General features: G+C 40.5%; 1 protein-coding gene across 1 annotated transcript in view; it reads right to left on the bottom strand.

Annotated features, from left to right (window-relative positions):
- Window positions 1-5,587: 5,587 nt before the first annotated feature.
- ATG10 (autophagy related 10) overlaps window positions 5,588-22,144 on the bottom strand; it is a gene marked incomplete at its 5' end in the record, with an annotated part of 87,098 nt that continues 70,541 nt past the window's right edge. The window contains 3 exons of the mRNA XM_080638030.1: window positions 5,588-6,810; window positions 7,202-7,321; window positions 7,582-7,679. Of these exons, the coding sequence (XP_080494156.1) occupies window positions 6,795-6,810; window positions 7,202-7,321; window positions 7,582-7,679 (234 nt within the window). The 3' untranslated portion in view covers window positions 5,588-6,794. The remainder of the gene's footprint in view (window positions 6,811-7,201; window positions 7,322-7,581; window positions 7,680-22,144) is intronic.

The following is a 22,144-nucleotide window of genomic DNA, read 5'->3' as shown; positions in this document are numbered from 1 at the left end:
AGAGATGCTGCAAGGGCTGAACCAGCTCTGCTCTGGAGACAGGCTGAGAGAGCTGGGCTTGTTCAGCCTGGAGAAGAGAAGGCTCCTTAAGGGGAGACCTTAGAGCAGCTGCCAGTGCCTAAAGGGGCTATAAGAAACCCGGAGAGGGGCTTTGGACAAGGGCCTGTAGAGATAGGACAAGGGGAATGGCTTTAACCTGACAGAGGGGAGACTGAGATGAGCTCTTAGGCAGAAGTTCTTCCCTGTGAGGGTGGTGAGGCCCTGGCACAGGTTGCCCAGAGAAGCTGTGGCTGCCCCATCCCTGGCAGTGCTCAAGGCCAGGTTGGACGGGGCTTGCAGTAAGCTGGTCTAGTGGAAGGTGTCTCTGCCTGTGGCAGGGGTTGGAACTACATGAGCTTTAAAACCCAAACTAGGCTGTGATTCTGTGATTCTAAGACTAGAAGCTACTGGAAGAGCAAACCCAATCACTGAACTGTGACTCACAGCTTGCAGATCTGACACCAGTTCCTAGTAGAGGAGAAAGATCCCAGTCAGCCAGTTTAATCTAGAAATCATGGTCTTATATATGCAAATGCTGTCCTACACAACTGCTGGTGTTAGGATTCCAGCTCGGTTTCTACAGGAGATGATTCCTTCAACTAAGAAAACCAGCAGATTTGGTTTCGTTATTCCAGCAAACTGAGTCTGTTGGGTATTGTTATTCTAATTTGCTTTTCTTGTGTAGCAAAATATATTAGTAGGGCTGTCAGCAGTACTCCTTTCAAAAAAAGAAAAAAGAGAACTATCAAAGTCCTTGTGGTTCAATTCTTTTCAAATTCTAAAGTCAGTCTGGCAGTAGAGAAGATTTGATCTTGCTTGCAGAAACCTAGTCTAGCGGAAGGTGTTCCTGCCCATGGCAGGGGGTTGGGACTGGATGAGCTTTAAGGTCGCTTCCAATCCAAACCGGTCTGGGATTCTGAGATGGAAGACTTACACGGAGGTAAATGGAGCTAAACCAGCTAAAAAAGTAGGGCATTGTAATGAGGAAATCTTGCCACTAGATGTTGCTATCAGTACAGTGAGAGGAAAAGCTGAAACATAAAAGGGAAAGCGAGAAGTTGCTCGTGTGGACTTTAACAAAGAAAATCTTCGAAAAGGGAAATTCAGCTTTTAACTGATTCAATGAGTTTCTGTTACGAAAATGAGGCACCTACTGTCTTGCTGCCTTTGCGAACCTAAACAGAAGGACACATAAGGATGAGAGTTTATGGAGTAAATTCACCTGAAATATTGTTAGATCAAAAACATGGAAGAGAAGTACACAGGTGCTTATTGCTCCATCAAGCATGTCTAATATGGCTGAATTAGGGGCTTGGGGCTTTTTGGTTTTTGGGAGGGGTTTTGTTTGTGGTTTTGCGGTTTTTTTGCTTTGTTTCTGTTTTAACTTCTTGCAATGTAGCAGAAGTGAAACTATCAAAGTGAAGGGACAGGAATAAGAAAACACACAGAACTGGGAGCAGGACAAGTAAAGCCCAAAGTTACTTAAGTTGGCTGCACCTTTTGAGTTGCATTTTATAACCATTTTTTTTTTAGAAGCACATTTATCACATCCAGTCAACACTTAGGCACCAGACTTCTTCCAGCAAACATGTCCTGGATTCTGTCAGTGCCCAAGAATAGCTTGTGTTATCTGGACGTGGTAGGAGGAAATAAAGGAAGATGAGCGAAGCCAAACCTCATCACTAAGTCACTATTAGAAGGGTTTTAATCCTAATAAAGAAGCATTGGAACTATGTGTGGTACAACTCAAATCCTCTTTAATGGAGGGGAATCCACAGAACAGTGAACTCATGCAATAGATCACAGGATCACAGAATCACAGATTGGTTTGGGTTGCAAGGGACCTTAAAGCTCATCCAGTTCCAACCCCCTGCCACGGGCAGGGACACCTTCCACTAGACCAGGTTACTCCAAGCCCCGTCCAACCTGGCCTTGAGCACTGCCAGGGATGGGGCAGCCACAGCTTCTCTGGGCAACCTGTGCCAGGGCCTCACCACCCTCATAGGGAAGAACTTCGGCCTAAGAGCCCATCTCAATCTCCCCTCTGTCAGGTTAAAGCCATTTCCTCTTGTCCTGTTCCAAAAGTCCCTCTCCAGATACAGCAGTCCATGTTTCTGCTTCATTACCAACACATAAGAGTAAATATTAAAGCACTTGGCTAATCATATGAAGCCAACAATATGTGACTGGTGGATGCAGAAGAATGAACTTTACAAAGCCTTGGAAGAAATCAGTGCTTGGCAGAGTGAGGCCTGGCTGGAATCCACCAAAATTCAGTTCAGGATTTTGATTTGAATCAGGTGCAAAGGAAAGAAGGGTTAGTTCATTTCAACTATCTGACAAAATCTTCTCTAGCCAACGCTCAGTCTGTGTTCTTTCCTGCTGTGGTCTCTTGGCTGCCCCTGAAGGTGGAGTGGCATCAACTGTGTTGCTTGCTCAGAAGCAAAAATCAAGACCAGCCTCTGCATTTTAAGGTGATGTATTTCAAGAGACAGACCCAACATCAGCGATTGCTTCTGGTGATGCAGATGACTGCTGGTGAAATCTGCTTAAGGGGATTCTTCTCTATCTATAGCCTAATCCTCGGCAGCAACAAATGTGGGGAAAGGAAGCACCTGAACAGTATCTCCCTCCACCTGCTGACGAGGCTAATGTGCTGAACCCAGCAGCGTACAGAGAAGAACACAGCCCAGTCTCTTTAGACACGGCTATCTCTTCCAGCATGCTGCATTAACAACACTGCTGAAAAGTAATACTATAGGAAAACACATTGTTTTCTAACAGGCTTGAGGAAAAAGGTGGTGTTCAATGCAAGGCTCTGCAAATCCATTCTCTTTTCAAGCACGGCAGTAAACTCCTCTCTCACCTTAAGCTGAAATTCATCTTCAGCAGGTGACACAGCAAGGTCTGAAGCGGTGAAGCAAAAGCTTCCTTGTGGTGTGGTGTATTTTAAGACCAATGAAGTCTCCAACATAAAGGTAACACATGTGACACCTCCATGATTTGTCCCGAGGAATCAATACACAGCTTGTTTTGCAGCTCTGAAGTGCAGGTATGTATTTTTTTTTAAATTCTAAATCATAAGAACTTATTGTTAAGAAACATTCTAAACACTTTGAAACCCTTTTAAAAGCCCACGTTACCAAAAATATGCACAGATATTCATACGTACACTGTTCTCTAGAAGAGAGTGTTTAGGCAGAAATAACTAACCTCATAGTTCAGAGGAAAGAGCAATTCGTTTTCCTTTGTGCTGGAGGTGAAACACTATGCGATATAAATGTCCAAACAAATTCATTTGAGGCAAATAGGAAAAAAAAAGTTACTGAAAAAGTTTTTCTGGAATTCATGGAATTTATATTGTTTACTTCACTATATTCAGCTCTAATCAACTAGCTCAACATTTACTGTTATGAAAACATGCATGCAATGTGACTAAAGGAACATTTGTTTTAGTAACCAAAACCACTAACTGCAAACCTTCTGGCAGACCAGACCGGGGTTAAATTCTAACCTGATCATGCTGGCAGAAATGAGAGATTATGTAGGTAGCAATATTATTCCAAAGCAAAGCATAGTTTTGGCTTAGGTGAACATATAAAATCCATTCCTCTTGCTGATTCTTGTACCCAAGGGCAGGTACAAGTAAGCTCTCACAAGCAGAAGTCCCCAGAAGCAATGATTCTCAATACGTCTTTCCAGATTAGCAAGGATGAACGACTTAACAGATTTACACAACTGTTTGGAACTGGAAATTTTCTTTTTGGTAAGCTGCAAGATTTCAGATAATGTATGTAGCCAAAAACCTAAGTTCAGATCTAAGAATCTTCAGTAGATTCGCAATATATAATTACAACATAGTGCTGCAATTAACTTGATTTTGAAATAAAATAGGACTTTTGTACATAAACATTCTGTATAAAATATCCTGTAAGTCATTAAGGCATTAAGGGAAATCAGATGCCTACCTCCCACTTAAGCCATTAGAATGTAGATATCTAAACAGGACTATATCTCCCCTTGATCACAAATATTTGTGTTATCCTGCATTCGTTTCTCAATCTAAGTTTAGTGTATTTGTACCAACTGAGCTGACTTTTTGGCCAGTGGTATTTCTAAACAAATTTCAGGGCAACACTGATCCTGATGATGATACTGCTCTGCTACTTCATTGTTTATGGTGTTAAATGGTTAAGACTTGTAGCAGGGAAGGGGAACTGTTTGCTTATCCATTTCATGATCCCCATTATCTGACACCATTGTGTCTCAGTAACTGCGGGAACAAGGTCAAGGCACCAAAGAGGAATTTGGAGGGGTGTTATCAGCAGGAAGGAAGCAAGACAGAGACAGCTTCAGAAACTGGGAACAACCTGAGTGTGCAGCCCAGTGAATGTATGGTTGTAAGATATCCAGTTTGCTGGCAGAGGCTGACAAGGAGCTTAGAGTCTGACAAAGCAGTATCTCTCTGTGTGCAGCCATCCACTGGGCAAGTGCCTAGAGCTGTTTCTGACAGAGGAAATCCTAAGCGTGGTACAACCTGCAATGCCCAGTTGAAATAATTCTTGATTCTGTTTACAAATGAAAAATTAAGGCAGAAAGTACTGGGTGTTGAGACCTCCTCCATGTAAAAGAAAAAATATTTATTTATACCTACATACAAATCCCACTTTCTTCTAATTCTTGGAAAAAAAACCAAACAAACAAAAGCAAACAAACAAGCAAAACCACCACCAAAAAAAAAAAAACCAAACCCACCAAAAACCCAACACAACAAATCAACAAGAGAATATTAAGATGCAATTTGCTCTGTACATTCAACCCTCAGTGCAGTATCAAGTAACATCTGTGATGTTTTGGTAAAATAAGCTTAACTGGTCCTCAGATACACTGATGCAGCATTCAGTGCTGACAGTTCATACGGAACAGCTCCATCAATCCTTTCCACTTCCCTGATCCTAAGGTCAAGAGGATCTAATTCAGAACTTGCTTTAAATAAAGCTACCAGTTCTAAGTTATACCAGGAAGAAAGGTCCCCAGGGCTAGCCAGCACAGTGTGAGTGTGCCAATATGCTGGGTAGAGCAGGAGGAGCTGACAAAGACATAATGTCCAATGCTGGGCAGCTGAGAAGGGCTGATGATTGCTTTTACTCCTTTGTTCCATTGTATCACAAATGAAGATCACATTGCAGGGATGAACACTTACCAGCTCTTAAAACTGCTGTTTTAAAAAAATCTGGCATTTTTTTGGTTTTCCTCCTGTGTAGGTCTCCTTAAAGTTGAAAATGGGCTATGGATGGAATTATCAAGCATATGTTACCAAGGGTTTTAAAAAAAGCAGTGTGGCTGCTGGCATTGTACATGCATGGAAGGCCTCATTTTATAAATCTTACATGGAAAAATGGCTTTGCAGGTTGCTATGATCCAGAATGAGATAAATTATGCACTTTCATTATTAATTCCAAATGGCTGGCAAAAGAATTCTGCACCAATGGAATTTTAAGGACGGCACTGTATTTCAATCCACCAATAACATATGATGTAGGTTAAAAATATGCATCCAATCAAAACATGTGAAAACCCAGAATTTGAAACCCAATGACTTTCACATTTCTAGCTCTGTCATAGTTGAACTCTGTATGCAAGTGACATATTGCTGAATATACAAAGTAAAATGTGTAATTCCATCTCCACTGCTCAGGACTTGTGGCCTGTTTTATACTACAAATAAAATGGGATTGGGAAAGAATCCAAGAGGACTTGTGTGGAAGTTACTTCTAATCTGTTTTTCACTGATTGTACTACCATACAATTCCTACTTGCCCAAAAAGTAAACAGCTGTCAGGGGAGGGTTGCATAAAGACTGCAGAATAGGGACTAAACCTGTGAACAACTACTAGTACAATGAGAAATACTAATTAACTACAACAGTTAACTCCCACAGAGCACGGCAAAGCTTCCTTTGGAGGCAGTGAAGCATGGAAGTCAGATGTTCTCATACAACAGCATCAAGCACCTTGAACTCTAGAACTGTATATGCTTAATCGGCTGTAGACTGTATGTACTCTGTTTGTCTATAATCCTGATGCTGTTTGTTCCCTGAAGTACAATGTATATAAAATACACAAAATATTCTCAAAAAAAAAAAAAAAAAAAAACCCAAAGCAAAACAAAACTGTTATTCAGTCCTGGGATTAGGATACTCTGTGTCTAGTGTGGAACATAAGTGACCCATGCATCATGTTGTGGTGGAGAAGGTGGTCCCTAGGTGAAGTAGTCTCAGTCCGTACATGGATCACCAAAAGCATAAACCACATCCTCAAAGTATTTTACTGTACATATCCTCACAGCTGGTGCAGATTTTCTAGAGATGTGATTTTTAGCAGGTAAATTTAGAAGATCCAAACTCAGCATTTCAGCTCTTGCTTGCTTGCACGTTTGTGTGCAGTCTTACCAAAGCCATAACCAGAGAAAAACAGAGGAAGGAGATAATGAAATGTCTTCATTAATGATAATAAAATGACTGCAAGGGGTCAAAGCAATTGCAACGGGTTTCAGGTCTTGGTGGCGATTGAAAGTAGTCACAACTGCAGGCAGCTCTTAGGTCTTCCACTGTAACCAGGCAAGTTCTCACCAGAGAAAGAGCCATGACAGTCATCCGTCCATACTGCACCGCTTACCAGTTGGGAAGGATTCCTTTGTTTGATTTCAACCCTAGGACAGTCTGCAGTAGTTTTGCTATAGCTAACCACCATTTGTCATGAGCTCAGAAGTCTGAAGTGATGACATCAAACAGGAGGAAAAAAAAAAAAAAAAAAAGATCAAATTAAAAACATTGTACAGAATTATGCTAAATGTGCCATGTGCTGGAGAGACCCCCGTAAAATGCTTTTACATGCCTGAGAAAGACCTCAGGACATCGAGGACTTGCTGACAGTTATGAAGGGCATCAGCAGTTTGCCAAGCACATCTCTTTCAGTGCAAATTTTCACTGCAAAGTAGGGCAATAAGGCAGCCATGTAAGCAAAATATCATAAGAGGAGTCCTAAATTACCTGAACCAAGAGCTCCAAAGGAGAACATAATGGTTTTGCCAGTTACCCGTCTGATGTTTTTAATTTCATAGGAGGATGAGAGAGAAAAAGGGTGATTTCATTTTCTCTTACCTTTCAACTGAATCAGCATTTGTATTCTGCTCAGGTGCTAGTGTTGCATAACTCAGGGGCAGGTTTAGACCCACAACTGGGCCTACAGTACTGAGCCACAATATAATGTAATTTGTGTGTCTAGGGAAAATAAACCAAACAAAAAAGCAACATAAACATTATCACAACCTTTTCTGCATTACAATCATAGAATAACTTCATATGAGGCTATTCCTTCACGTTATCTATAGCAAATGTTTTTTAACTGTCAGCCCTTAGGTGACAATATAGAATCTTACTCTACATGGACCAAGGAAGTTGTTTTGACCATTTTGACTTCCCTGCTAATAGACTTAACCTGCACTGCATAAAGCCTTGCAAAGCACAGAAGTTTTTCCCACCTGTTATATTTCCGTGAACTCATCAGTATAGAAGATACGAATTCACTAGTCCGGCAAGGGTGTAGAACAAAGAATGGCTGACCGAGTAAGGGGTGCTCCTAAGGGGCAAAGCAGAGTCCAATTAATCCTTGATGTAACTTTTCTCATTTCAGAATCTAACCTACATTGCTCTCCTACTGACAGTCATGACAAATTGAGACCATATTCTCCAATCTTTGAAAGGAAGTAAGATCACCAACCAAGTTAGGCCACCATTTTAGCTAAAAAGTAATGGTTTGCAAAAGTAACAAGTTACTGTTACCGCTATTACCTGAATACAAATAGGCAAAGATATTGTATAAACAAGTATCTGATCAAGCATAATTAATACATAAATCTCCTGGGTTCAGCAGTAGCAGTCATTTTTCTCCTTCTTAGTAGCTGGTGCAGTGCTGTGGTTTTGCTTTCTTTAGCCTGAGAACAACACTGATAACACCGATGTTTTTAGTTGTTGCTAAGTAATGTTTACTCCGATCAAGGACTTTTCAGATTCATGCTCTGCCAGAGAACAGAGGCACAGGAAGCCAGGAGGAAGCAGAGACAGGACGCCTGACCCAAACTAGCCAAAGGTGTATTCCATACCACAGCACGTCATGTCCAGTATATAAACTGGGGGGAGTTACCCAGAAGGGCTAGATCCTGCTCGGGTTGGGCTTTAGTTTTGTATTGTACCTTAGTTATTGGACTGTTCTTATCTCAACCTGTGGTAGTTACATTCTTTCGATTCTCTTTCCCATCCCTCCAGGAGCAGGGGAAGGAAGAAGGGGGGAGTGAGTGAGCAGCTGCGTGGTTTCTAAGTTACTGGCTGGGCTAAAACTTCACAATAAAGCAAACCCACTCCACGGAAAGCTCTTTAACAACCTTGACCTCTTATCCTTGTATCTTTTCATACTGGAGCTGGGAAGTAAACATGGTTTAATTTGGAGCCTTAGAGGGAGAGCAAGAAGGAAGAAGGCAGAGCCTTTGAGGTGGCTTTGACTTGCACTAAGTGGCAAATCCCCACTTTAGGCTACTCTACAGAAAAAAAAAAAAAAGTCTTAAACCCGTTGTTCTTCAAGTAGCCCAGTCAAAACTGTCCTGAGGAAAACACGAAAATCATGTAGTGACAGTTAAGTCGAAACACTCCCTATGACACAAGACTCCGCCTGTTTTTCTCTAGCTTCACACAACACACAGTACTGCTGAAAACTGAACCCAATGCTCTGTAAAGCCTTCACTTTCATCTCCAGCCAGCACTTGAACAGAATACATGTTCTGACTTAATCACACTTACAATCAATGCAGAGCCGTAACAGTGATCTCATCAGCTCTTACATGGGTGATGATACCACAAGATCAGCCTGTCTGACTGTCTTACGTACCGTGCCCTAGGGAACTGATTTTCCTTTAATGCTGCTGAGCTCACTGCTAAGTATTTCTGCACCAAAATAAACAAAGATGCCCCATCCCTTGCAGTGCTCAAGGCCAGGCTGGATGGGGCTTGGAGCAACCTGGTCTAGTGGAAGGTATAGCAGGGGGCCTGTAGCAGGAGGCTGGAACTGGATGAACTTTAACATCCCTTCCAACCCAAATCAGTCTGTGATTCTAGGATCCTCATGTGCAGTAAGAGGCATAACAGTACAGCAGGAAATGGCTAGAAAGGGATTCCACACAAGATGTCAAATGAAATGCCACAGCAGCCTGTTAACAGCCAAGCATGGACCATGCTAAGATGCTGCTAAGCTGGAGCTGAGAAGCAGCAATGCAAGGCAACGGGGTGGGGACAAGCAGGCATGGACAATGATGGAATAAACCACAGGATCACCACCTCTGCACAGTGTCCATTCAGCTGTGTGAACCTCCTCCACTGTGTTGTGCTACTCACCAAAGCCACAGCACAGACTGACTGTAAGGATTAATGTGATGGGTGTTTTATCCTGGAAAAAAGACCCTTTTCCTTAGATGTGCTTCTTGTGTGGCTCTGTTTCTCAACAGTAAAGAAGAAACACTAAACAGATGCTCCAACATAGCCTAGAAACAAACCCAAATCCTCTCCTGTCATGTTCAGCAAAAAGACATGTTCTATAATATTAAATATTAAACAGGGTCTCTTACAGCTGAATGACACCTGATTGTTATATTGAAAATGCACTCACGAGGATCAATCATCTTATGTCTAAGAGAACTTCAAAACACTTCCAGAAGCTTCAGAACACAAAAAAAGCAATATGCATAAAGCTTTGTTTGACACTGCAGTGCAAGCAGATAATGCTGTTCAAGACTGCTATTATCTGCTGTTGGTAGAAGTGAACTGATGCTGTTTTCCATTGACAAAAAAGTGGTAGTTTGAATTAAAAACCCCTTCTTTTTATCTGATTGCTTACATTAGGTCTCTCAATAATTCTAAAAAATATATAAAATGTACCAATGGTATTCCTAAAGATAGCAAAAAAAGACAGATAATGTTTACAAAACTATTACAGAAATAAAAATAATTGTAGATTGAGGTAGATTGGGCAGCAATTTCAGTCAACTCCCTTCCTTACATAAAGAAAGAGCTTAAAGATGTAGCACACATTCCCAAAAAGAAGAGAGGAGAGAATCTGGTCTTTAAGTGATTTAGCACTTACAACAAGGGATAAAGAGAATTCCAAAGCTGAATGTTCAGCCTGAAGTCATTGCCAATTACCCTGTTACCAGGTATTTGATTCTGTCCTGCACTTCCTTCTTCAGCAAACCACCAGTGAGTGACAAATGGACGCCAGACTTGATCTTTTAAAACAGCTTATTAACTTTGCATGCAACATCTTTCTTCTTTTGATCACGGAATCACTGCCAGGGATGGGACAGCCACAGCTTCTCTGGGCAACCTGTGCCAGGGCCTCACCACCCTCACAGGCAAGAACTTCTGCCCAAGAGCTCATCTCAATCTCCCTTCTGTTGGGTTAAAGCCATTCCCCCTTGTCCTGCCCCTACAGACCCTTGTCAAAAGCCCCTCTCCAGGTTTCTTGTAGCCCCTTTAGGCACTGGCAGCTGCTTTAAGGTCTCCCTGGAACTTTCTCTTCTCCAGGCTGAACAAGCCCAGCTCTTTCAGCCTGTCCCCAGAGCAGAGCTGCTCCAGCCCTCCCAGCATCTCCGTGGCCTCCTCTAGACTTGTTCCAACAGCTCCACGTCCCTCTTGTGTTGTTGCCCCAGAGCTGGATGCAGGACTGCAGGGAGGTTCTTCTCAGAGTGCAGCAGAGGGGGAGAATCCTCTCCCTTGACCTGCTGCTTATCCTACTGGGGATGCAGCCCAGGACATGGGTGGTTTCTGGGCTGCGAGCGCACACTGATAGGTCACATCCTTCTTCTTGTTACAACATGACAGAGTGACACTGCAGAAACCTCCAAACTTTAACCATTAAAAGTCCATATCAAAAAGCAGAGTGCATTGGTACTTAGTTTTTCCAAAAGGGTAAAAATCCTTGGTCCCACCATCTTCAGCATCAAACTGTTGACTTAAGAGCATGTGATAGAGGTGAAATCTGTTCACACTCTGAATTCACTGCAATCCCTTCTCCATTCTTCTTGAATGGATGGAATCCATTGCATAGGTGGAATCCCTCCAGATCTAATAGATGTAAAGGGAAAGGCTTCTGCTACAGGACACAGCCATCACCTTCTACGTTGATATGAAAGCTATGAGGACAGTTGGTTCTGGTTAGTCAAACCCTCTTCCTAGCTTGTCTCTTTGTTCTTCAAATTACCAAGGGGTGCTTCATACACATCCTGAAGTAACAGCTGTGCCAGGGTGGTGTAAATCTCACTATAATCCACAGAATTTTGACCAGCAACAAATAACCCGGGGTTTAATTAAACTCGTGCTGCTCCTTGGCTGGGCTCTGAGAATGGCATGTGCACTACAGCTGCATGTCTACACATTCAGGAGGAGCTGCTTTGGCTTCTATTTGCAGGTCATTTTTGAAAACTGAGCACTGTCACTTATTTGTTTACCTCTAATCCAGGAAACCGAAGCTCATTATTGCACAGGTCCTTCAGCACTCAAAGTCCACAAAACTGTCATGCAAAAGAGCTGTGTCCAAAGCTGGAATTTTTCAATCAGCTTGCTGCATATACCTCTCTTACCCTAAATGAAAGGCATGAAACTGAAAGAATGCAATGCAGTTTATTCAAAACCTGAAAGATAGGAATATATCACACACTAATAGGAAAAACAGAAAAGCACAAGACACTAAAAGAAATCCTGAGCCAAGACCCATTAAGTGGGAGCCTCTAAAAAGGGAAAAGGCTGAGGCAGGGAAGAAGAGCTCCTGAGCATCAGGGAAAACACTGAGAACATCAGATCTGATTCAGTCAAATCCTAAATTCCAAATCCTGTATCTAATAGCATCCCCATGAGGCTTTAATGTATACTCAATGTGAAATCACTGACACAGCAGCTCTGAGAACAAAGTAACGGAGAGCTGCCAGTAAGAATGCGAGAGTTATCAAAGCCCTGAATTATTTCAGAATTGGTAATGGGCTACAGAGACTTTTCTTTGCCAGGCCACCCGTCCAGCCTTGGCCCAGGCTAGCAGTAGCTAGAACTCATTACAGTACAACAGCACTATATGCAACTGACAGATTTCACACCATTGAAGTGCCATTCATTAGTGCCCTTGCTGGTAGTCACTGCAGATGAGTCCACAACTGAAGATGATGGTTTATCTTGTCACTATAGGGAGAAGTCCCTGTAGGCCAGCTCTGAAGTCACGAAAACCAGGGAAGTCAAACTTCTGCTGTTTGTGGAACACCCTGAGGCAGGGCTATGCGTCTCTGATGTCCCAAGTCCTTTTCAAACACTACCAAAACTGTAGAAATGAATGAAAGCTTGTGCTAAATCTGCTTCATGAGCTTATCTACTACCTGTGACATTCCACACACAGTGAATGCATCCTAAACATAACACTAGGGCAGCAGTATTAGCCTTCAGCTAGCCTGATCCATGAGCCAGTTACATAAGAAACATAAAATCACACTGGACTGCATGCAAAAAAAAAAAAAAATAAAAAAAAATTCAATAGTATAAAAGAATCTTTCCTCTTTTAGTTTACAAATTAATCTTTTTTTCCAATCAGTCATGTAGTAATGCATTTTAGAGGCCTATGAGAGGCCTAGAGTTTCAAGTCAATTCTCACAATTACTCATTGGCATTGTACAGCATGAACCCATTTTAAGGTTGCCTACAACTCTTCCGGACAGTAACACACTGACACACAGTTTATTTGAAATCAACAGCACTATTTTCTTGTATCTATGTACAATCATGTATCTATCTATCTATGAGGCTGATTCATAACACTGCCCATTCCACACCACACACTGTAATCCATCATCCATCTGCATATTCCTCTTACCCAACATTCATGTGAAATAAAATATTTCCAGGCAGGAACTACCTCCATTGAATTTGAAAGCTCAAAATGTTGCCTCATCTGTTTTATGCAGGAAGACTTCTTTACTAGGTGACTTCAAGAAAGATTTGTAAGGATGCTCTGTACCCATCTCTGTAGCCGTTACCTCAACTCCTCCCATACAAAACTATGCAAGGGATGGACGGATCAAAGATGTGAAATGTTTCACTGGGTAGTTTGGAAATTAATGTAGTTCTGTTTCAGGAATGCTACACAAGATTGAATGTGACTGAGTGCTGACAGCACAACAGCTTCCTATTCATTAGCTGCTCAATTATAACCATTGTGCACATATGCTGAGCAGCTGTGGTGTGAAGATAAACTGTTGAGTTTAAGCCTCTTTTGCTTTAGTTTAGGTTAGATAGTGTTCCTCAGCCCACAGCAACAACAAAATCTGAGTGGTAAGGCTCCTTGAGGACTGAGACACAAATCAGCTGAGCAGCTTTTTCCACGAGGTGTAAGGCAGACTCTTCGCATCAGGGATGAGAAGGCTTCATCAACCTGTTCTGTCCTCATTTACTAATGGAACTGGACTTCACAGGGTCATCAAGAGTTAAGATGCAAAAACCTAACTTCATCTTCTCTCCTGTGCAGTGCTTGTAGCACAGTGAAATGTTAAAGACATGAATCTGAACACTGGCAAAGACTGGGTAGTTACTAAGTACAGGTCCATCAGATTGGATTATATAATTTTGTCAGCAGTGAATATAGGAAATACTATCCCTGTCAGATTTAAACCAAAAATAAACATTACTTCAGGTAATGGGTAATTTCCTGTAGGTTTCTGTACTGTGCTCTGCTCATCTCTTCCCCAGCCAGCAGGTATTTTGTTGTATCTTTCTTGTAACAGCACCATTCATTTTCTCTGTCATAACTGAAGGTCTTCCAGTAGTAATGGCTTCTATTTTCTCCAGTGCTACATTAAACTGCCTTTGAGCACCCATCATAACATTTATGGTCTCTCCATTTATGATAGTGCAAGGGATTTGTGCCTGAAACTGCCTCCTCCCCAATCCAGTTTGCATCATATTGCTTTGCAAAAATATATTCATGGAAGGGTGTCAAAACTTTCACGCAGGTAACTACCACCAAACTTTACACCACAGCCAGGACTGATTCTTTTCAGGTGTTTTCCCAGAAGCATTCACAATCCCAGTTAACAGGTCAGAAAAAGAAGGCAGAATACATAAAACATGTCCCACATAATCTCTTCCATTTAAAGAAATGGAAATAGTGATGCAGTGAATAAACAAGTTGCATGTTCTTCCTTTTTCACCTATTACTGACCACATTACACACCACTGAAACAAATGCCTGCTTTTAAGTAAAAATCCTTCACTCAAGATTATGCTACTTTAGGTATTTGTCCTTGAATTCACACTTTACCTGAATAACTTACTTGTTAACAAAACTTAACTCTGCTTATTCAGAAAGAAAGTAATAAAACTTCGCTCTTCAGATTGACTGTGTGTCCCACAACCAGAAGTTAACTGGGCACATGTGGAACTTACCTATACGGAGTAGAACTAGAGTTCAAAGGGATTACTTTATGCCTAAATTGCACATGCTCAGGTTCAATTGTACGAAGTGCATAACATTTTTATGAATGAGGGCTGAGAGACTTTAAGCCTGAGCACTGAATCTGGACAAGTACATGCATGTTGTCTTTACAAGGACCAGTAATGATGCTTGCAAAGGCAACAGGAGAGTCAGAGGCGTGTCGTGGTTTAAGCCCAGTCGGTAACTCAGAAACCACGCAGCTGTTCACTCACTCCCCTTCCTTCCTCCCCCCACTCCCAGAGAATCAAAAGAATGTAATTCCCACGGGTTGATACAAGAACAGTCCAGTAACTAAGGTATAACACAAACCACTACTGCTACCACCAATAATAATAATGATAAGGGAAATAACAAGGGAAGAGAATACAAAAGCTCACCACCTGCCGACTGATACCCAGCCTGACCCAAGCAGTGATCTAGCCCTTCCAGGTAACTGCCCTCAGTTTATATACTGGGCATGATGTGCTGTAGTATGGAGTACCTCTTTGGTTAGTTTGGGTCAGGTGTCCTGTCTCTGCTTCCTCTCGGCTTCCCCTCCTCCCTGGCAGAGCATGAGACTCAGAAAGTCCTTGGTCAGACTAAACATTACTGAGCGACAGTTAAAAACATCAGTGTTATCAGCGCTGTTCCCAGGCTGAAAGTCAAAAACACAGCACTGCACCAGCTACTGAAGAGAAAAACGACTGCTACTGCTGAACCCAGGACAAGGCGTCACAAGAAATATGTTCCAAACTTCTCTCTATCCCCTTCTCCTCACAGATTTTCCTCTAATAAAGGAATTACTACAACAGAAGCTCTATTAATATGGAATCACTACATTGCAGATGCAATGTGAAGAAAATGGAATCACACAAGGAACTTTTATCATCCTGATAGGAAGTATAGACCATAGTAACAAAGCTGTTGTTAGGATACTAATTGTACAGGGCTGCTTCATCCTACTGACACAGGTTGCAACATTACTATTAATGCAGCCATTTCATAAAAATGTTTTACTGATAGTACTGTCTACAGAGAAATTATAATTTTAAAAATTTTCAGAGGGCAAAAATGGCTGTTGAAAAAATGTGCTTGCTGAAGTAGCCATCAACTCCAAAAAAGCCTAAAAAAAACCCTCAAAAAAAGGCCATTTATCTAGAGGGCATGGGATAAAATTTATTATCTGGGACAGATAACATATTTATAGTCACCTTGATTTTGATTTACAGGAAGAACCCAAGTCATCCTCACTGATATAATTGAGGAAAGTTTCCACAACTTTGCCATAAAACCCAGAAAAGCACTCCCACTGATAAGCCTGTTGAAGATGAAACAGTCTACTTCTGTCTGTAATGAGTACTGAACAATAACTATGAAAGTGCTGTTCTCCTGCATTTTTTTAGACAATCAAATATTTTTAGACAATCAAAATAAATCTGTGATAGTACTGAGCAAGAAAAAACTTGAAGGGACCCTGATAAGACAAAGAAGTGCAAACTAGACCAAAAAAGCAAATTTCTGTCATTACTGAACCTCTTTTTGGAGGAGAAGGCTGAAGAGGGATTTTGATTTATGCTCAAGATCCTCTCTGTAGATGAACAGTTGCATTGCCCTTATGATTTAATGTATCTGTTCCTTGAGTATTCCGAAATACATACCAACTAACTTTAGTGACAAGTTTTTATCAACACTTTTACTAACTCCACACAGCCAACTAAGGTGGATCCTATCCTTCTTCCATCAAATACAAAGTACAAGCTGAAGAGGCAATTAATCAAACAGCTAAGTTTTTCTGAGGAAAATGGAGTTGCTTCGGCAGATCCTACAAGTACAAACATATGAGGACACTTAACACAGCCAGAATTAATCTTTCAGATCAACCACACCTACCACTTCATACCTGTTGTTTCAAATCCCACATGGCCACAAAGGTGGAAATGCAGGTTCTGAAGAAACAGACACTTCATGGTACAAACTGCTCTTTGTGTAAAGGACGTCTTATGATCCTGCTCATGTTATCAAGCCTGGCTGATCACAGCCTGAATGACTACAGCTTGCAATAAAACCGTCTTCTCCTTTGGATAAAGCTCTGGCCCCCATGCTCCCAGCACACATATCACTGCTACGTTGCTAACTTACTGCTGCTTATACTGACAGCTGCAGTATCTTCTGCTGAATGTGACAGCTGAATACATCTACAGTTTGATGCTACTAAAACATCAATGTTGATTCTCCATTTTTAAAGCTATCAGAACTATCTGGGTGCCTCCAAAACAGGAACAATACCTCTATCCACAATCTCTGAAGACAGCTTTCCTTCTGTTGTATATTGCTCACTTCAAGTTAGAAAGTCACAGACAAAGCCAGTTTGCCAGAAGTAAAGTGTTTTCAAGGGTGGCAAAGGTGGCAGATGGAAATGGGTTTAAATTAGAAGTTTTACTTTAGTTTACGTCTTCCTGGTTTAGGTGTATTCAAAAACTACATATTTTCTTCATATAGTGATTTCTATAACTAGAATAATAACAACAGCGAAAACTGCCATAATACCTGATGTGCGTATGTGCTTTTTCTGCAGAACTTATTATTGTAAACTTAATACTACAGAATACAAAATATAATAACTAGATGACAAAATGTTTCGTATTTCCTCCCCAAAATCTTCCCAATTCCAGAATATTTACAATTTTAAGGGGGTGGTGATCCTTTTCTACAGTTTATAATTTTATTAGTTTTTGAAAAGATATTGAATAGCTAAACCAACTTCCATGAGAGGCATGCCTAAGAGACAATGCAGGACAAGCACAACATTAATCAAGAACAGCCAACACTGCTGATATATATTTATATGTGTATATATTTATTTATCTATTTAGATGTATATAGAATAACATTTGAATTATTAATTTTGAGAACAAGAGGAATCAAAGCAGTAGGAGATGCTCACACAAGATTACATTTTTAAAGCTTAAACTTCTCAGAAGCATGTAACTTTCTTGTAGGATTCTTTAATAAATCTTTACAGTTAAAAATTGGCAGGCCCATAGTTCTATTGTCAAGAAATGGCATCTCAGACATTTTCCTAAGAAAACAAACAGATGATTCTTCTCCCATACTTGCCAAAATAAGACTAATTCAGTTGTCACCATTTTAGTTATGTAGCATATAGTCTTAATTAATTAATATTTAAAATCTGTTCTTAAGTTAAGAGATTCATCTAAGGTGCAAAACTGAGCGATCCAACAAGCTGTGGAAGTATGGAAAAGATTTTGCAGACAGATTTCCTACCCTGATTAAAGAAACTGTAAGAGAAGGAAAAAAAAAAAGTCCATACCAGCATTTCATAAATGTGCCCTGAAAGCGTTCATTTTATAATCTCAGGAATTCCTGGACAGAAAGATACTGGGAAGAGAGATTTCATAACACTTATGAGTTTGAAATACTGTAACCAGCAAATGCGATGGATGGCATCTATTCCTAGCTCCTCTTTACAGTTTATCAAGAAGGTATTATAACTGATAACTGTAACAGAAGTCAGACAATAATTACCACTAGGCAATGAATGGAAAGCAATTTTCTGATGCAGCAGAGCAGTAGAAAACTTATTTAATTGTATCAAATATAAAGAGGCAATGACATGTCCATAGAACTGTGACTCAACCCTCATTTTTAGTTCAGGACAAGAGAAGGCTTTCTTTGTTTTCCATCTCTCCCTGCAGTGGCAGATGTCTGTCCTCCCCTCCTTCAGTCAAACCATCTTACATTAGCTATCATTTGAAACACCTGCTGGACCAAGCACTCTGAATCACTACTGAAACTGAACTCCCAATGTTCTAGCATGGACACTGTAAGGCCTGTCAGTATTCATGGTAAGTCTCCTACTACTTGAAAGCCTCAATATAAGGCTATAAACTTGGTACCACCTAAAAGTCAGTTCTGTCACAAGTTTGCCCAAGGTACTTATGCATCTCTACACACAGCATGGTAGAGTCAGAGGTTAGAATAGGGATTAGCAACCACCAGAGCAGCAAATGCTGGCATGGCAACAGAAAACCCCAAAAGGACACTGAAACTGTCTCCTGCAAGGCTGAAGTGCCTGCCTCATGTTATGCAGCTAAATGTTTTGACAAAACCAGTATTTGGAGTTTATAAAAGACTTTGATCACCTCAGTGTCTTGACCAACACAGGACTGAAATGACAAGCTCTCTTCTGAGAGCACAGAAGAGCTATAGCTTATGGAAGTTTGAAGTCACCACTTCTGCAGGAGCCATAGCACCTGCTCTTCAGGGGGATTTTGGGTGGTCTCTCCCCTTGTTCTTGAATCAGGCTGCTATACCATCAGAAACACAATATATAAGAAGAGGAGCCAAAATGGGACTCGATGACTTTCAGCTGGTTTTGTGAGTCTCTGAGACTCTATACAGCTTCATACCCATCTCCAGTAGAAGGTTCTTTCAGGAGAACATGAGTCTGGCCTCTTTCTGTGTCTCAATCTCCTTGTACTTCTTCAGCATGTCTTCTGTATTAAGGATGATGGAGGACACATTTCTGCCTGGTAATTTTGCATCCATTCATGGACAAATGGTCTCATGAATCTGTCTGAATCAGCTTTTGAACTGTTGATACCATCTGCCTCCACAGAGCACAGGTGGTTAGGTATAAATTGCTTTCTGTTAACATGTATGCCTAAGTTCCATTTATATGGCACTTAAAACACTTTTAAAAGATTAATAAAAGAAAAAAAAATCTGACAAAGGGCTTGACCTTTGCTGCAGAAAACAAACAGGGAAGTTATTGTAAAGTTTTCAGTGCCTTGTGACCATATCAGCTGCCTTTCAAATGGAGCTGAATGTGTCATATTTGACATCCAATTATTTCATACTGTGCAACCAATGTTGTTCTGTATTTTACACTTTTTCACAATAACATTCAGTAAGGTGTAATGTTCAGCAACAGCTTTATGCCAGTAGTGAACTGTTAGAGGCCATGGCAGCGGGAAGATAGAAGAGCAACCCACCTCTGCCTACAAGGAGAAATGCCAGACCAAAAAGAGAATACGCTATTACAACTTCTGCCACAAAATCTCTGCTTGGAAAGCTCTGTGAAAGGAAAGTCACTTCCAGACAAATTATCTGTAAATGCAACATATAGCACTGAAACATTTTTTTCCACAGAAGTAGAAAAGAATTGAGAAAATCAATACTATTACTTCGTAATTCATTCAATTAATTACATATCTGTGTGTTCAGTATTACTGAATCTTCATTTCAGAGTAACTGATCAGCTCTAGTAACAATCGTACCAGGACTTGAAAGTCTATCCTCAATTGTGCTCCAGAAATTAGCAAGGATCCTCCTACTGCTTCTTATCTCTACATGTAAATTATCCATTAAGCCTTTGTATTTCCTTTACATCATTTCGTATTAGTCCTGTATTTGGTCTTTTCCTCCCATGATATTAGTTGGAGTAGGTTCATATCCATGAAGTCTTCCTGGGAAAAAACATGATTAAACTGTAGGGAAGCTATAAATTAATTAATGCTTAGTTTTAAAATAAAAACTACTTGCTAGCTTGTACAATACTACCACTTGGTTCAAATCACTGAAGTTCAATAAATCACAAAAAAGGTTAGCTGGAAATAAATATCCACCCAGCTTTCTCTTTCTTACATTTTTTCCCTGTGAAACAGCTTTCCAATCTCTACTGGTAAGAATCCCTTTCCTCAGGAAGTTGTACTAATAATTTTCCAAAAATATTAGCAGGGGTTCCATAGCAACTGTTGATATGACTCAAAATGATTTAAGAGCAATCTTAGCAACCTTCTGTTAAGATATACTGTACATAGCCTCCCCCACTTAGCAAAATCCCACAATATGGCAAGAAAGATTTGTATGTCTAAGAATAGCTACCTACACACATTTTTCAAGATGACTGAGCCATAATGATTTAAATCCTCCCTATCACAGTTTCAGCAAGATGTGCACCTACAATACTACACCAGTGTGTTCTGTTCAGAGTTTTGAATCTTTCCCCTTTTTTAAATCACACCATTAACATCCCTGACATTTTAGAAATAATGTTTATTGATTTTTCTGTTAACACTGCTATAAATTCAGTGATGTAATGGACAGGATTATTGAAGCACTATAAAGAATATGTCTTCCAGATTCTTAACTAGATGTTTAAAAAGAGCAGACTCTGGATTAATGTAGAAATAGTGCAGTTCTGTGCTGTTATTTGGGTAGTTCAGGTTTGGTTGACTACTTCTTGTATGACAGAATGGACATGTAACAGAGATGATATTACATCTACCTGCTAAGTATCAAATGACACAAGAAAACTGCTTCATTCATGTGAAATTGAGAAATAAATGTTGAGGAGAAAAAAAATCCCAAACCAGACACAGAATTCCTTATCACTTACTATTCTGAAACTTAAGATTGGTACTTTGTGGAACAGAGTTGCTAACTGATCCCTTCTTGTAGTAGCAGTAGTGCTATTAGTAAATGAAAACAGCTCTATTCACTGTAGATGAGGATTCAAAAAAGGTTGAGCAGTCTGGATCTGAAGATGCATATATCATGCAGAAAGAAACCTGCGGAATCACCTTCAGTCTTCACTTGAGTAGCATTGGTATCAACAGTCCACACCTTTTTATTTTAAGGTGAGCCTTTCAGCTAAGGCCTGAAGCACTGTGGAGGACGTTTTAATAGACTACCACAGACAACAATGATCTTCCATATTTAAAATTTGTTCAAGGTTACAAAACAGCAGGAACACACCAAAGGAGAAATAAACTTTGAAGGAAAGTGTATTTGCAGAAATCGCTGTTCTTATCTTTAAGGTCCCCTCCAACCCAAACCATTCTATGATAAATTAGACCATTAGGTTTATCTTTTCTGCAGTGCCATGAAGGAGACACTCCTGAAAAAGAAGTTTTATGAAAAGACAGAGTGGCAGAATAACACATTCAATGCAACCACAGGAAACTTCTGATTCTTAGGAAACCCAGAGTGATTGTGCACCCTGATGGAAGCAGAATTCCAGACTGGCAGAAGATCTGAGTTACTACAATCCTGTGGATTACATCCTCAGTTAATATAATCCTTTGCACTGTCCTTACAAATTGCTCCATTTACAGTCAGTATCTGAATGCTCTGAATGTCTGTTTGAACATAAACAACTGAAATGGTATTTATTGTTGTCAAATCAGCAACCAAGGTATTCCACGTGAAATGTGTCCCCTCCCATGGTTGGGGGGAGCGCCCTGCACATACATCTCTAAATCACATTTTGGTAACAGAAGTGGACTGAACAGTTTTTGTTAAAGAGGGCAGGAGGGGGAATGATGTAAAGACATATGTGCTCTGTAACTTCCACAATCCTTCAGAGTCCTGACTCACAGGTAGGTTTCTTTAGACTATTTCTGCAGGACCTTCAAGTCACCAAGCTTTCACTCTTGTTTTATTGGGCGGTTTTTCAACTGCTGAGCCTCGTGGAACAATGAAATTCAATTTCTATCCTTGGATGTTTGATTTCACATTCCATCATCACT

The sequence above is a fragment of the Psittacula echo genome, assembly GCF_963264785.1.
Source record: "Psittacula echo genome assembly, chromosome: Z".
In the NCBI taxonomy this organism is placed as follows: Eukaryota; Metazoa; Chordata; class Aves; order Psittaciformes; family Psittacidae; genus Psittacula; species Psittacula echo.
This window is presented reverse-complemented; position numbering and strand designations above follow the sequence as displayed.